Here is a 14,727-nt window from a genome sequence, read left to right as displayed (position 1 = left end):
TTGTGTTGACATATTTTTTAAGATAATATTAAATTCAGAGGTGATAAAGCAGAAGATTCTGAGCAAGCATTAGCTTTATTTAAAAAATTTTTTTCAGGGGCACATGGGTGGCTCAGTCGGTTGAGTGACTACTTTCAGCTCAGGTCATGATCCCAGCATCCTGGGATCAAGTGTCACATTGGGCTCCCTGCTCAATAGGAAGCCTGTTTCTCCCTCTCTCTCTGCCCCTTCCCCCGTTGTGCTGTCTTGCTCTGTGTCTCTCAAATAAATAAAATCTTTCTTTTAATAATTTTTTTCAGTAAGTAAAAAGCGCACATGGTAAAAAAAAAAAAAAATACACACAATATTTAGCCGAAAGTCAGTCACCCAGCTATGATTTCCAGTCCTCAGAGGCAAATAGGTAAGTATAATGAGATGTAGAATTTTCCTCCATAGATAGTGTATACATATGTATTTTTTTCTATATGCATTGATTTTTTTAGATATATATTTTTTGAAGATTTTATTTATTTGAGAGCGAGAGAAAGAGCACATGCACATGTAGAGGGAAGAGTAGACGAAGAGGGAGAGAGAATCTTGAGCAGACTCTGAGCTCACTGCTGACCTCAATGCAGGGCTCAATCTCACGACCCTGAGATTGTGACCAGAGCTGAAATCAAGAGTCAGATGCTCAACTGACTGAGCCACCAGGTGCCCCAGCATAGATTAATTTTTTAAACATAGTCTTGAGCAGTTTTTTTTGGAGATGGTTCTATTTCCTTGCATGTCAAGCTACCACATTGTTGGGGTTTTTTTTTTAAGATTTTATTTATTTATTCAATGAGAGAGAGAGAGGCAGGCAGAGGGAGAAGCAGGCTCCGTGCAAGGAACCTGATGTAGTACTCTATCCCAGATCCTGGGATCACGCCCTGAGCCAATGGCAGACGCTCAACTGCTGTGCCACCCAGGTGTCCCTACCACTTTGTTTTTAACTGCTGCATGGTTATATATCATGTGGTTGCATCCAGGTTTATTTAGCCATTATGTATTTGCAGGTAGATTTGCAGGTAAATATGCCTATCTATTGCATAAATAGACATTTAGATGTGTTACATGGTTTTGTTGCTGGAAACAGTATTACACTTACATTACATCTTATATAGTTCATTTTGCAAGTGTGTTAAATATCCCTGTTGAACAGATTTTACAAAAGTAGAATTGCTAAGACACAGGCAATAGTCATTTTGATAGTGTTCCAAATTACACACTAAGGCATTGAATCGATTTGTAGTAATAGCAGTGGATTTCTCCACACCTTTGCCAGTTCAATATGTTGTCCATTTTTTTATCTTTGCTAATAGAAATAAGAGAGAAAATGATATTTTTAGTTCGTATTACTTTTTAGTGTGTTAGAATGTATCTTAACCATTTTTGTGTCTTTTTTTGTTGTTGAATTGTGTGTTCATCCTCTTTGTCTATGGGATTGTTGACTTTTTTAGTTAATGTGTAGTACTTCTAATGAATTAAGGAGATTAACTCATTGTAAGCAAGTTGGATTTTCCCTAGTTTTTAAGAACTGCTAAAATGCTATGAGTGTATAGTCAACAGAGATCAGTCTGTTGTCAAGAAGAGTTTAAAATTTACATATAGTTGAGGGTTTTTTTTTTTTTAAAGATTTTATTTATTTATTCATGAGAGACACAGAGAGACAGAGATGTAGGCAGAGGCAGAAGCAGAGTCCATGCAGGGAGCCCAGTGTGGGACTCAATTCCAGGACTCTGGGATCATGCCCTGATCCAAAGACAGACACTCAACCGCTGAGCCACCCAGGCATCCCTATAGTTGAGTTTTTAAGATTTACTTTAATTGAACTGTCTTTGTCACATTTTAGTACTTAGAAGTTTTTCTTTTAAGTGCTCTGAAAAAGCTTTACAAATACTGTACTTATTTGTTCCTTAAATTGTTTCTTGGGTGAAGTCACTTGTGAACAGGATCGGTCTTTTTCCTTTTTCTCCCTTTCTGGGCATATGTAGTGCAGATAGTTCTTTGGCTACTTTCTCTGTTTTCATTGCTGTCATGGTTTTTGTTTTTGTTTTGTTTTGTTTGTGGTAATTAGTTTTTCTATTTCTTTTGGAAAACTTTTGGTGATTTATGTTTTCCTAAGAATATCATCCATTTTCTCATCTTCAAATTTATTTATGTAGAGTTGAGCAAAATAGTTTTTAAATTTCCTGTATATCAGTGGTTCTCGAACAGTTTGATCTGAAGACCCCTTTAAACTCTTACAAATTATTTATTACTGCAAAAACTTTTGTCTATGTAGTTTATAGCTATAGATTTGAGAAATTAAAACTGAGACATTTTAAGTTTTTTAATTCTTTTTTTAAGTTTTTTAATTCTTAAATAATCCATTATGTGTTAACATGAGTAACATTTTTATGAAGAAAAGTCCCTGTATTTCCAATACAAAAATTTTCCGTGAGAAGTGTAGCATTGTTTCACATTTTTGCAAATCTTTAATATTTGCTTTATGGAAAACAGGTAGGTTCTCATATCTATTGGCAGTCTGTTGTGACACATTATTTTGGCTGAACTATATGAAGAGAATCCTCCCTCCCTTTCATATATAAAGTTGGAAAAGGGAGGAGTATTTTAATATTCTTCTTCAATAATTGTGTATGTTTTTCTGCTACACCAAAACCCCGTGAGTTAAAACTGAAAACCTGTTGTGAACTTTTCATATTTAGTTACATCAAAATCAATTGGTTTGTGTTGCATTTTGGACTCCTTACCTATACACAATTTTTTAGCATCTTGTAAATGATTCAGAAAATACTGGTTCAATAAGTTTGCTGACTCTTCAAATGTTGACATATCTTATAATATCAAAGAATTAACAGATCAGGGCAGCCCAGGTGGCTCAGCGGTTTAGTGCCGCCTTCAGCCCAGGGCCTGATCCTGGAGACCAGAGATCTAGTCCCACATCAGGCTCCCTGCAGTGGAGCCTGCTTCTCCCTCTGCCTGTGTCTCTGCATCTCTCTCTTTCTCTGTCTCTCTCTCTCTCAATAAATAAATAAAATCTTAAAAAGAATTAACAGATCAGTAACATCATCAGAAAAGTCATTAGATATTGGAAAATTGTCAACCTCACAGTGGCAGATATGCTAGGTTTTCCAAAATTCTGCTTTCCCTTTGAAAGCTTCAATTTTTTTGTCAACAAATACTGTCCTTTAAATGACAGACTCACTTCATTTATTTTTGAGATAATATCTACCTGCCAAATACTCAACTGTAAATAACCATAGTGTGACCATCAGTCATTTTTATTTTCCAGGAAAAAAAATGTGACTAATTCTGTTCGTAACTCCATTACACGAGTGCTTCAGTCTTTGGGGAACTATTGTTAACTCAGTATTCAAATATCCAATATTCTTCGGTATAATTACTAGTTCTACAGTTTTTCTAGTTTTGAAAATTAAATTCAAAAAGTTTATTTAAAGTGGAAATATATTGATTTTACTATTTTTTCAGAGGAGGGAGTTAGTAGATACTCTCTATAGAAATAGAAGATTGAGTATAAAATGAACTTCCAAATAAAAATAAATCCCTTCTTGGGACACCTGGGTGGCTCAGTGGTTGAGCATCTGCCTTCGGCTCAGGATGTGATCCTGGGATCCAGGATCAGTCCACATCAGGCTTCTTGCGGGAGTCTGCTTCTCCCTCTGCCTGTGTTTCTGCCTCTCTCTCTCTGTCTCTCTCTGTCTCTGTCTCTCTCTTTCTCTGTGTGTGTGTGTGTGTGTCTCTCATGAATAAATAAATCTTTTAGACACTCAACCACTGAGCCACCCAGGTGTCCCAAGAATAGGGATCTTAGACTGTTCACTTCAGGGGGAAAAGCATTAAGTGCCATAAGATGAGGACTTAAAATGGTAAAAACTGTGGATAAATCTACAATAAAGATCTAATCATTAGGAATAGCCATTCACCAAATAAGTAGCAGTAACAACCATAAGCAAAATCAATAGGAAATAAAAGGAAAAATAGTAGAAACTCAATAGAAGTAAACTTAATTTCACTTTTAATCCATGAAGTTCAAGTATACATAAAATAATAAGATAGGTCTAATTGATATTAAATTCTACATTCTGAAAATAGAGAATAATAAACCTTTTGAGTGCCTTTAGAGTTTTTAAAAACTGTCGGTATGTTTGGCAGTAAAGGTAGGCCTTAAATTTGTAGTAGACATATTTGACATTCATTTTAGCCTGTCAACAATTAAATTCCCTTATAAAGTAATTATTGGTTGTCTCTGAAATGTGGATTGAAGGAGAAGAAATGGGGAACCTTCATCTTTATACATTTTTATATTTAGAGTTTTGATATATATGTGTTGATTTTGTAATTTATGACAATAAAAAAAAAACCCTCATCTTAGTAACCCCAGTGATCAGTGAATATGTAATTTATTGTACCTAGTATCTACTGGTTGTACCTAGTGTCTACCACTTACCTAGTGTAGCCTTATTAGGGGAAGGGAGATAGCCAAGAAACATAAAATAATTTGTATATATAAAGAATTAGGTGAGTGATCCCTAGGTGGCGCAGCGGGTTTAGCGCCTGCCTTTGGCCCAGGGCGCGATCCTGGAGACCCGGGATCGAATCCCACGTCGGGCTCCCGGTGCATAGAGCCTGCTTTTCCCTCTGCCTGTGTCTCTGCCTCTCTCTCTCTCTCTCTCTCTCTCTCTCTCTCTGTGTGTGTGTGACTATCATAAAAAAAAAAAAAAAGAATTAGGTGAGGTGAACATGTTTGCTTAGTTTTTAATCATGAATAATTCTTGCCAGATACAGAGTTCAAGTAAGGCTACTTCAAAATAAATTGGTACCTTTGATTGTCAATGTGCTGGATTACCATGTGGACATAATTATATAATTATTCTAATAATATATCTCTATTAGCTTCATTTGTTTGGGGGCCTTGATGGTCAGTTTGGAACCATAAAATGAATGTAATTCTATTAGCATTATGTCCTCAGTAAAAACAGTGAGAATGTCAATAATGAATGTAAATTGTGGACAACATTGATAACTAGGTTATATGTAATTTTTCAGTTTGGTTGGAAAAACTGAATAGCAGAGCTTTAGTTGGTTGTCTTTATAATTACAGAAAGAACTGGTTGTCTTCTTGGGCTGTGTTACAAGGTTCCTCTTTACTCTTCACCAAAACTCAAGGAAGCAGCACAAGTTGGGTAAGTATTTCTTCTCTTTGAAGGATTTACAAATTTAAATTATGTGGATAGTTGTGCACCTAAATTTTGTGAAGTATTTCAGAGTTCTAGCCACAGCTGGTGTGCAAATAAAAGTAAAGTTTATAAAAGATGTGTTTTGACTTGTAACCAAAGAGGAGGGCTAATTAGAAATCTGATTAGTTGTATTAATAAAATCAACAGTCTGTTTTATCTATTGAACTGAAAGGTGGGCTTATTACTTGGACATTCTAGAACAAAATATCTCTCTTAATTCAGTTCCAGGATATTACAAGTTTTCCCTGCTGTCCGAAAGCAGAGTGCTTCTATGAACCCTTGTAAATTACCATTCATTTATATGGAAAAATTTTTGAGCATTCTAAACAGCCCCTCCCCCCACAAAAAAAAAGTCTCTTTTGGGCTTTTCTGATACCTTAGGATATATTTCCCTACTGGATGTACAAAGGAGCAAAAATACAGATGCTCACACAGTCAAAACTATGGTACATTGATGCTAACTAACGTGCAAGAGTGTGGTTTCCTGAGAAGGAGCTTGGCAGGCCACTTTGGTAGCTCAGAGTACGAGCTGTCTTCATAATTGTTCACTGCACAACAAACATTGAACACTCTTTTCACTTTTACCTTTTTAAATTTTTTTTAAATTTTTTTTATTGGAGTTCAATTTGCCAACATATAGCATATCACCCAGTGCTCATCCCGTCAAGTGCCCCCCTCAGTGCCCATCACCCAGTCATCCCAACCCCCCACGCACTTCCCTTTCTACTACCCCTTTTTCGTTTCCCAGAGTTAGGAGTCTCATGTTCTGCCACCATTTTTACCTTTTTTAATAAAAGTAAAAACGACTCATATTTGTTTTGGTTAGCAAAACAGGTACTAATGTATGTCTTTTGTGAAAGCAAAGTGGTGTAATGTGAACTTTCAAAAAGCAGGGGACATCTTTCTATAAAGCTTTCTTGTGCTTGTGAATTAGCTGATTCAGATATTTAGTCAGAAAATAAGCAGAAATATGTCAAGCCCCACCTTGAACTGTGATCTGATCTTTGGATACTAATCAGTGATTCAGGTGTACATATCTATATATAAGGTCAGCCAGCTTTTAGAAGAATAAATGTACCATTACTTGTGGGATTTTTTTTTTTTTAAGATTTTATCCATTTATTCATGAGAGACATGGAGAGGGAGAGAGAGGCAGAGATAGAGGCAGAGGGAGAAGCACGCTCCATGCAGGGAGCCCAATATGGGACTCGATCCCCAGACTCCAGGATCACGCCCTGGGCCAAAAGCAGGCGCTAAACCTCTGAGCAAGGCAGGGGTTACTACTTGTGGGATTTGGAAGTGTTTTCTATATCTCAGTGTTTACTATTGTTACTCTTCAGTTAATTTGTAATACAAATACTATAAAAATTACGACTTGTGACATATAATAGCTACACTTTTTGAATGTTTACTATGTATCAGGTACTGTATCAGGGCAGAAGTTTATCATCCCCTCTACCCCTTTTATAGTTGAGAAAATGAGGTATAAAACAGTTAAGAATCTTGCTGAAGGTTGTATACTTAGCTAGTAAGTGGCAGATCTAGGTGGCGGTTGTCTCCAGAGTCTATGCTCTAGATATTTCCAGAAATTTTTGTAATTAAGTTTGAAAGGTCAGTGCTTAAATAAAATTTAAAATGAAATCAATCTAATGTCTTTAGTCTGCTTTATCTCCTACCTTAGCCAATATTTTCTTACATTTACTGAATGTCTTTAAAATTAGCAGGACCGGGAACCCTGGGTGGCGCAGCGGTTTGGCGCCTGCCTTTGGCCCAGAGCGCGATCCTGGAGACCCGGGATCGAGTCCCACGTCAGGCTCCCAGTGCATGGAGCCTGCTTCTCCCTCTGCCTGTGTCTCTGCCTCTCTCTTTCTCTCTCTGTGACTATCATAAATAAATAAAAATTAAAAAATAAATAAATAAAAATAAAAATAAAAAAATAAAATTAGCAGGACCTATGGACCTTATATTTGATGAAAAAGAAATCCATTTTTAAAATTCAAGCAGATTCTACTCATCTATGTTTATAATGCAGCCATTTAACAATCTTCAGAACCAGAAATGTCACAGAGCATGTTTGTCCACAAATACTTTTGGTATGGCAACCCCAAAATCTTCTTGATTGGGACTAAAATGAACATTCTAGATACTTTTTCTGTTTGCCTTACCACTCCTTTGATTTGCTTCATTGTGTAGTCAATACAGTGGAACTGACCTGTGATATACTTTCCATATTTAAAGATTAAAATTTTAGTTTCACTTACCTTAAAGTAAATTGATAATTATGTGTTTCTCCTTTTTTTCCCCCTGAGGTAAAGCATGTGGTACTTTTTATTTGTGTTACTGCATTTCTACAGGGTTATGCAATTATTTCTTCTTCCTACTTATGGCTCAACTTTTATTTGAAATTGAGTGTAGGAAATGAATTAAGAGGAATGGAGAAGCAGAGATTAATAAGTAATCTTTTAAAAAGCTAGATAATGGTCATTTTTTTTGTAATTACTGATGCTTAAAGATCAGAGGTTGTGGTGTATACCAATAAAAGAGCATTGTGGTAAGAGGCATCATTTAGGTAGGCAGACTTGTATGCTTTTAAAAGAAAACAAAAAACTTCATTTTAAAATAAAAATTTTCAGTGAGTACATCAGCATGTGATTGTTAGTACCTAAGGCTGGTTGTATTTTATTTAAGGTTTTTCTCTTAAAGATCTTACATAATTCAGAACTCATAATTAAATCTAATCCTGACAAATCCTGTGAGGTATTTCTGTTTATCAGCCAAAGTTGTGTCACTGTGTTACCATGTGGCAATAGCGGAAGCATAGTTTAAAATTCAGAGCTAGCCAATTTTGAAATTGCAGATTTCTTAATGAATTTTAATTATAGGGATTTGCTATTTGAATTTTTGTCCTTAAATGAAATTTTACTAACATATGAATAATACAGTATATTATCATTTCAGATTAGTATAATTAAATAAAAATACTCATACTGTATTTATAGTCTCAATAAAAACTAAACAGTTGTGACAAGTGATAACATGCTTGGTTGTGCAGTCAATTCTTAATTTTTGTTTTATGGCAAATTTAAAGATGACTGTCTTGCTTTATCTTTTTGTATGTAACACCTATGAAAGGATTGAAAACTAAATGGTCTAAATAAAAGCAAGTAAGATTATTCACATAAGTGTGCAAATGTGTATAATGTATTTTGGCATTATACAACATTCATAAATATTAAAAATCGGTAATTATGTAAGAGGCTTCTTAATTCTGTTAATGCAACTGTTAAAAAGGAATTGAAAACAACACCACCACCACCATAGTTTTGTTTCTATACTCAGCCACCAAGTTGATTTGTTGTAGGTAAAATGTACCCTGTTTGTATAATGAAATCACACCTTACCTGAGGATGAGATTCTAAGGCTAGTATTTAAGTCAAAAAGACAAAAATCAGCTATAGTGAAAATTACCCTTGAGTATCTCCTTAGGAAGGTGGTATTAGTAGAAGTTGGTCTGTAGCAGAGCCAGTTTTTGCCTTTGAGGTTGGAAGAGATTGCTTTTCCTCCAGTTGAATTTGATGATGTATGTTATTGTTGTTGTTGTTTGGTTTATGTTAAGGGGCCATGTTACAGACATTTGGTTCTTTAAAAATTAGTTTTCACACTTAGTGCAGAAACCTATACCTAGATCCACTCGAAGAAAGATCAGATTCACGTCTTTTGCTCACTCCAGAGCATATACTCATTGACTAAAGGCTGAGTAAGGTCACCCACACTGAAGTTGTTTTTTGTTTTTGTTTTTACATAATTCGCACTTTGTATTTAGTTTTGGTTCTATGGATAGTTAATGTTGAGTAAACAGAATATATATATGCAGTACGCAACTCCATTATATAAGATAAATTTTACGTGGATGCTGTTGATCATCCAGTGAGCCTTCCTTTCTACTTTAGGCTGGACACATTCCAGTGTTTTCTGTATAATATTACACTGGATTGTGATATCAGTAGCCTAAATTATAGATTATACATGCTTTTTTCTTACTTCATTTCACCTAGTTGGTGCAACAGACATAAAAGCCTGTTTTGTTCTAGGCATTGTGTTAAGTTTTCCAATTTAGAAGTAAGTAACATAGTCTTTGTCTTCGTGGCTTCTACTGTAATGGGGAAGACCAAGAAGGGCACAGTGACCATATGACATGACCTTGTGCTCCCTTTCAGATACCATTCATCATATTCTGGATTGTTAACAAAAATCACCCCACATATATCACTTATTTGAATTTACTTAGACATCCTTTTAAATTTCTAAAATTTGTCTCTTTTGGGGCTAGATAATTGTGTCATAGGGGCTCTCCTATAAATGGTATGGTATTTAGCAGAAGACAGTAGCATCCCCACCTCCAGTTGTGACAAACTACATGTATATCTCTAGACATTGTCAGGTGTCCCCTAGATTGCCTGTGGTTGAGAACCACTGCCCTAGAGGAAGGGGAATGTAGGGGTCACTCCCAAGAGAGGACTTAAGAAAAGGATACCAGAGGACATTGCCTGGCCGGTCACGAGGAGGAAGCTCCGGGATTTCTGAGGAGAGGGCTGAACAAGGTGGCAGTGGGCCAGAGGTACGCTGTATTTAGTACTCCTCAGGTCTTCTATTGTAAGACCTGACCTATCTAAGACAAGTCTGTTTAATGTAATCAAAAACATACACCTTAAAAATAAAACATGATTTATGTAGTAAGAGAGTTAGAAAATATTCTGAGATATAAATGCTAGGGCCTTTACAAAAATATTTGGAGGTTAAACCTTGTGTTGTGTCTGCTTGTAGAATTGTATTTTTGTTGTAATTTGTTCCATATGCTTTTCTCATGTGTCATTTTGCCGTTGTGCATTATTATGACATCATTTTCTTCCCTTTCTCCATCAACTCATTCTGCCAACAGGGCTTAGTCCCTGAGCTCTTGCTTTTGCTGCTTTCTTCTTGGAAAAATTCTGTCAGTCATTGGTCTGCATATGTGAAATCTGACCCTGTTTCAGCTGTCACTGTATGTGTTCTTGTTGCATGCCCTTTGCTACAATAATTTCATTTTCTTTGCCCCAGATATATGGAGGGATGTATGATAACATGGGACTAGAGTTTGTAAAAGGACAAATAACAAACACAAAATTTTGCCAACCATATTGAATGCATTTTTACCAGCATTCCATGCCTGGTCATTGTATTTGGTTGCTTTGTCATACTTGGTTAGTTATTTGTATCTTAGGCAAACCATTTCAAAGCATGTGATGACCAGTTAAGTACATTGATTTTTATCATGCGACTAATTGTGCACATTTAAGTTTTATAACTTTTGAGATATACCATTTACTCAGGATGTTATCTTTGCCTTGTTGTAGCTATATGGTTAATTAAATGTCTTTTAAATGACAAAAGGTACTTAAGACCGAGACTATAGAATAGTTAAAATTTTTTTGATTGTTATTATGATTCCACTAATAAAAATTTCATATAATACCTAAACTTTGTTTTGATTCCACTAATAAGTTGAATATAATTTCCTAAATACTGTTTTGTTGTAACAAGTGTTTAAGTCCATGTTGCTAGCTGAAAAGATGAAGTCAACCCATTTATTTTTTTTAATAATAAATTTATTTTTTATTGGTGTTCAATTTGCCAACATACAGAATAATACCCAGTGCTCATCCCATCAAGTGCCCCCCTCAGTGCCTGTCACCCATTCACCCCCACCCCCCGCCCTCCTGCCCTTCCACCACTCCTAGTTCGTTTCCCAGAGTTAGGAGTCTCTCATGTTCTGTCTCCCTTTCTGATATTTCCTACCCATTTCTTCTCCCTTCCCTTATATTCCCTTTCACTATTATTTATATTCCCCAAATGAATGAGAACATATGTTTGTCCTTCTCCGATTGACTTATTTCACTCAGCATAATACCCTCCAGTTCCATCCATGTCGAAGCAAATGGTGGGTATTTGTCATTTCTAATGGCTGAGTAATATTCCATTGTATACATAAACCACATCTTCTTTATCCATTCATCTTTCGATGGACACCGAGGCTCCTTCCACAGTTTGGCTATTGTGGACATTGCTGCTAGAAACATCGGGGTGCAGGTGTCCCGGCGTTTCATTGCATCTGTATCGTTGGGGTAAATCCCCAACAGTGCAATTGCTGGGTCGTAGGGCAGGTCTATTTTTAACTCTTTGAGGAACCTCCACACGGTTTTCCAGAGTGGCTGCACCAGTTCACATTCCCACCAACAGTGTAAGAGGGTTCCCTTTTCTCCACATCCTCTCCAACATTTGTGGTTTCCTGCCTTGTTAATTTTCCCCATTCTCACTGGTTCAACCCATTTATTAAATGTGAAGTTACTGAGTAGTTACTGACATTATGAATAGTGCATAAAATATCACCAGGTTGTTGGGTAAGTTCTATTTCCAATGACAAACATAATTTGACTAGAAAATACTTTAAGAAATGAAATTTCCTGTAACAGATCTTTGACCTTAAGATTACAATTCATTAGCCCTTAAGGATTTTAAAACCTATAAACCTTTCAGTAAATAGGAATGCTATTTTCTATTCTTAGTTAACAGACTAAGCAAAAATTTAACTTAATGAAGGCAAGATGGAGTGTAAGTCTATATTTAACATGAATTTTCTGCTACTTACTAATCTTTTCCTTATCAGGTTAACAAAATATAATAGCTAGCTAAGTGCTTTTTCTTTTCAAACCACCCTTGTCAGCTGTCTTCCTATTCTTTTCACAGTACCCTATTAAGTTGCTGAGGCTTTATAGCATCTGGCTCTAGTTATAATTTCTAACAAAGGCTGAATGAAAGAATATGGGGCTTAGAGTTTTCTGTTTTTACAGGTTACTGTTGTTGACAGCATAAATAGTCGATAAGGAAATAACTTTTGAAAGCACAGAATCAGGTTTAGAGAATGTTTATTAGGTGGAAAAGCACTTGATATCTTCCAGATACTTTTTATATGTATGTAAGAATATTGCCTTACCTTTTTGAACACATCATTTTACCTAGTCATATAGTCTAGGATTAATTCCAAGAAATGGAATTGCTAAAGCCAAATGATACACGTGTTTGTAAATTTGCAAATACAGTGTTACCAATTTTCCCTTTCTAGGCATTGTTCCAGTTTATACTCCACTTGCATATGAAGGCCTGTTATTCTATGAAAAACATAGTTTTTCATCTAACTTCTGGAATATTTTTTCCTACACTGATGGGTGAAAAAAGATTTTTTTTTTGTTTTTTTTTTTTTAAATTTTTTATTTATTTATGATAGGCACACAGTGAGAGAGAGAGAGAGGCAGAGACACAGGCAGAGGGAGAAGCAGGTTCCATGCACCGGGAGCCTGATGTGGGATTCGATCCCGAGTCTCCAGGATCGCGCCCTGGGCCAAAGGCAGGCGCCAAACCGCTGCGCCACCCAGGGATCCCGAAAAAAGATTTTAATGTGGCTTTATTTTATATTTTTCTTACGAAGATGGAAGTTGAGCCATTTTATTTCCTTTTCTATGAATGATATATTTATGTATTAGAGACATTTCAATTTTAAAGTAGGAATTGCTATTTTATGATAAAGACAAAAATTTGAGGTAATCACCTATTTGGTTTATTGTTAATAATGTAAAATTGGTCTTAATTATTTCTGTTTCTGATGAACATCACAAAGATTTTCCCTTTTTTTCTAAAATGAAGTTTGGGAGCAATCAATCCAAGCCAGAGTTCACAGTGGACCTTAAGGGGGCGACGGTAGAGATGGCTTCGAAGGATAAATCCAGTAAAAAGAATGTGTTTGAGGTAATACATTTGTTTTCTAAGTATAATTCACATTCTTTTTTTTTTTTTCTTATAAAGATTTTATTTATTCATGAGAGACACACAGAGGCAGAGACATAGACAGGGGGAAAAACAGGCTCCCAATGTGGCACTCGATCCCAAGACCCTGCGATCATGACCTGAGCCAAAGGCAGACGCTTAACCACTGAGCCACCCAGGTGCCCCCAAATTCTTAACCATAGTAATTGGATGTTCTTTTTTTTTTTTTTTTTTTGAGTTCTTTTGAGCTGTATTTCAATGTGACCGATTAGGACAAAGTTAAGTCAGTTTAGTATCATAATTTAAGGTTAAAAAAAAACTGGCATAAAGAGCTGGCTTCATTTGTGTAAATCATTGGATCTTAGATTATAGATCACAAGTATTTGTTCCACAGCCTTGCCTTTCCCCTACCAATGGTAAAAAGGGTGTGGTTTCCTTTATCTACCAAATCTAATGTTGAAAAATAAATTGAAATCTTTCCATTTGGTCATTAAAAATCTCTTCCAGTAGGGGTGCCTGGGTGGCTCACTCCATTAAGTGTCTGCCTTTGGCTGAGGTCATGATCTCCAGGGTCCAGGGTTCAAGTCCCATGTCAGGCTCCCTGTTCAGAGTGGGGAGTCTGCTTCTCCCTCTTCCTTGGCCCCCTCCCTGCTTGTTCTCTCTCTCTCTTTCTTTCTCATTCTCTCTCAAATAAGTAACCCTCCCCTAGAAATATATGATTCTGTATCAGTTATTTATTACTGCACATCAGACCATTTCAGGATTTAGTAGCTTAGGAAAAGAACAGTTGTGTTTGTTCAGTTTGGCCTATGCTAAACTGTGAGTGATCCTTCTGATCTCAATGTGGGACCATTCATGAGGCTTTTAGCCCTTCAGTGGCTTACCTGCACCTGGTTGGTCTAGTTCACATGTCTGGTGTCGGTGCCAGCAGTATGCTAGGGCTCCTTTCTTATAAGATCTCTCACTCTCAAGGAGGCTACCCCCGGCTTCTTCACATTGGCAGTGTCAAGGTTCCAGGAGGGTGAGGGTGAAAACTATACTTCCCCTTAGATTTAGAAGTCACACATCAGTGTATTCCATTGGTTAAAGCAAGTCGGAAAGCCAGCTGAGTTTTCAGGGTTGTGGGGAACTAGATAGAGCCCACCTGTTGATGAAGGCATAGTAAAAGTTGCATTACCTTACAGAAGGTTGTGTATAGAGATTGGAAGAATTTTTCAGACTGTTTTTGCAAGCAGTCTTCCAGATCCCAGTCTGCCTTTATAGCCTCATGTGTCAGCCCTATCCTGTCTTATTAATGCAGTTGCTGTTTTCCAAGTGAAACCTAAGTTTTCCTGCTCCTGTGATTTTTACTCTTTATTAGTACTGACCCACGGCAGTCTCTGCTTGTCAGGTGTTAACCTATCTTCCAGGACCCATCATAAATGCTCCCACAACACTGATAATTCTTTTTAATTTCTGCTTTTAAAATAGTATTTAATGTAGTGTACCTTAGGTCATCATCTGTTGTAAATTATCCCACTAGATGATTTTTTTTTTTAAGCAGAGAGACTATATTTTCCTTATCTTTAAGAAAGAACTCCTAACAGAGTAT

At 36.3% G+C, this 14,727-nt stretch overlaps 1 protein-coding gene across 15 annotated transcripts in view; it reads left to right on the top strand.

The window, feature by feature from the left end:
- Positions 1-14,727, top strand: part of ARHGAP12 (Rho GTPase activating protein 12) — a 123,828-nt gene that overhangs the window by 93,410 nt on the left and 15,691 nt on the right. For 8 of the 15 annotated variants that reach the window (XM_026000891.2, XM_026000893.2, XM_026000892.2 and 5 more), the window contains 2 exons: positions 5,144-5,225; positions 13,017-13,118. In XM_026000891.2, the coding sequence (XP_025856676.1) occupies positions 5,144-5,225; positions 13,017-13,118 (184 nt within the window). The remainder of the gene's footprint in view (positions 1-5,143; positions 5,226-13,016; positions 13,119-14,727) is intronic. The other 7 variants (XM_072749327.1, XM_072749325.1, XM_072749322.1 and 4 more) reach the window with 1 other exon arrangement.

Source organism: Vulpes vulpes, chromosome 2 (assembly GCF_048418805.1).
Source record: "Vulpes vulpes isolate BD-2025 chromosome 2, VulVul3, whole genome shotgun sequence".
In the NCBI taxonomy this organism is placed as follows: domain Eukaryota; kingdom Metazoa; phylum Chordata; class Mammalia; order Carnivora; family Canidae; genus Vulpes; species Vulpes vulpes.
Note: the sequence above shows the minus strand (reverse complement) of the source record. Positions and strands in the feature narration are given on the sequence as shown.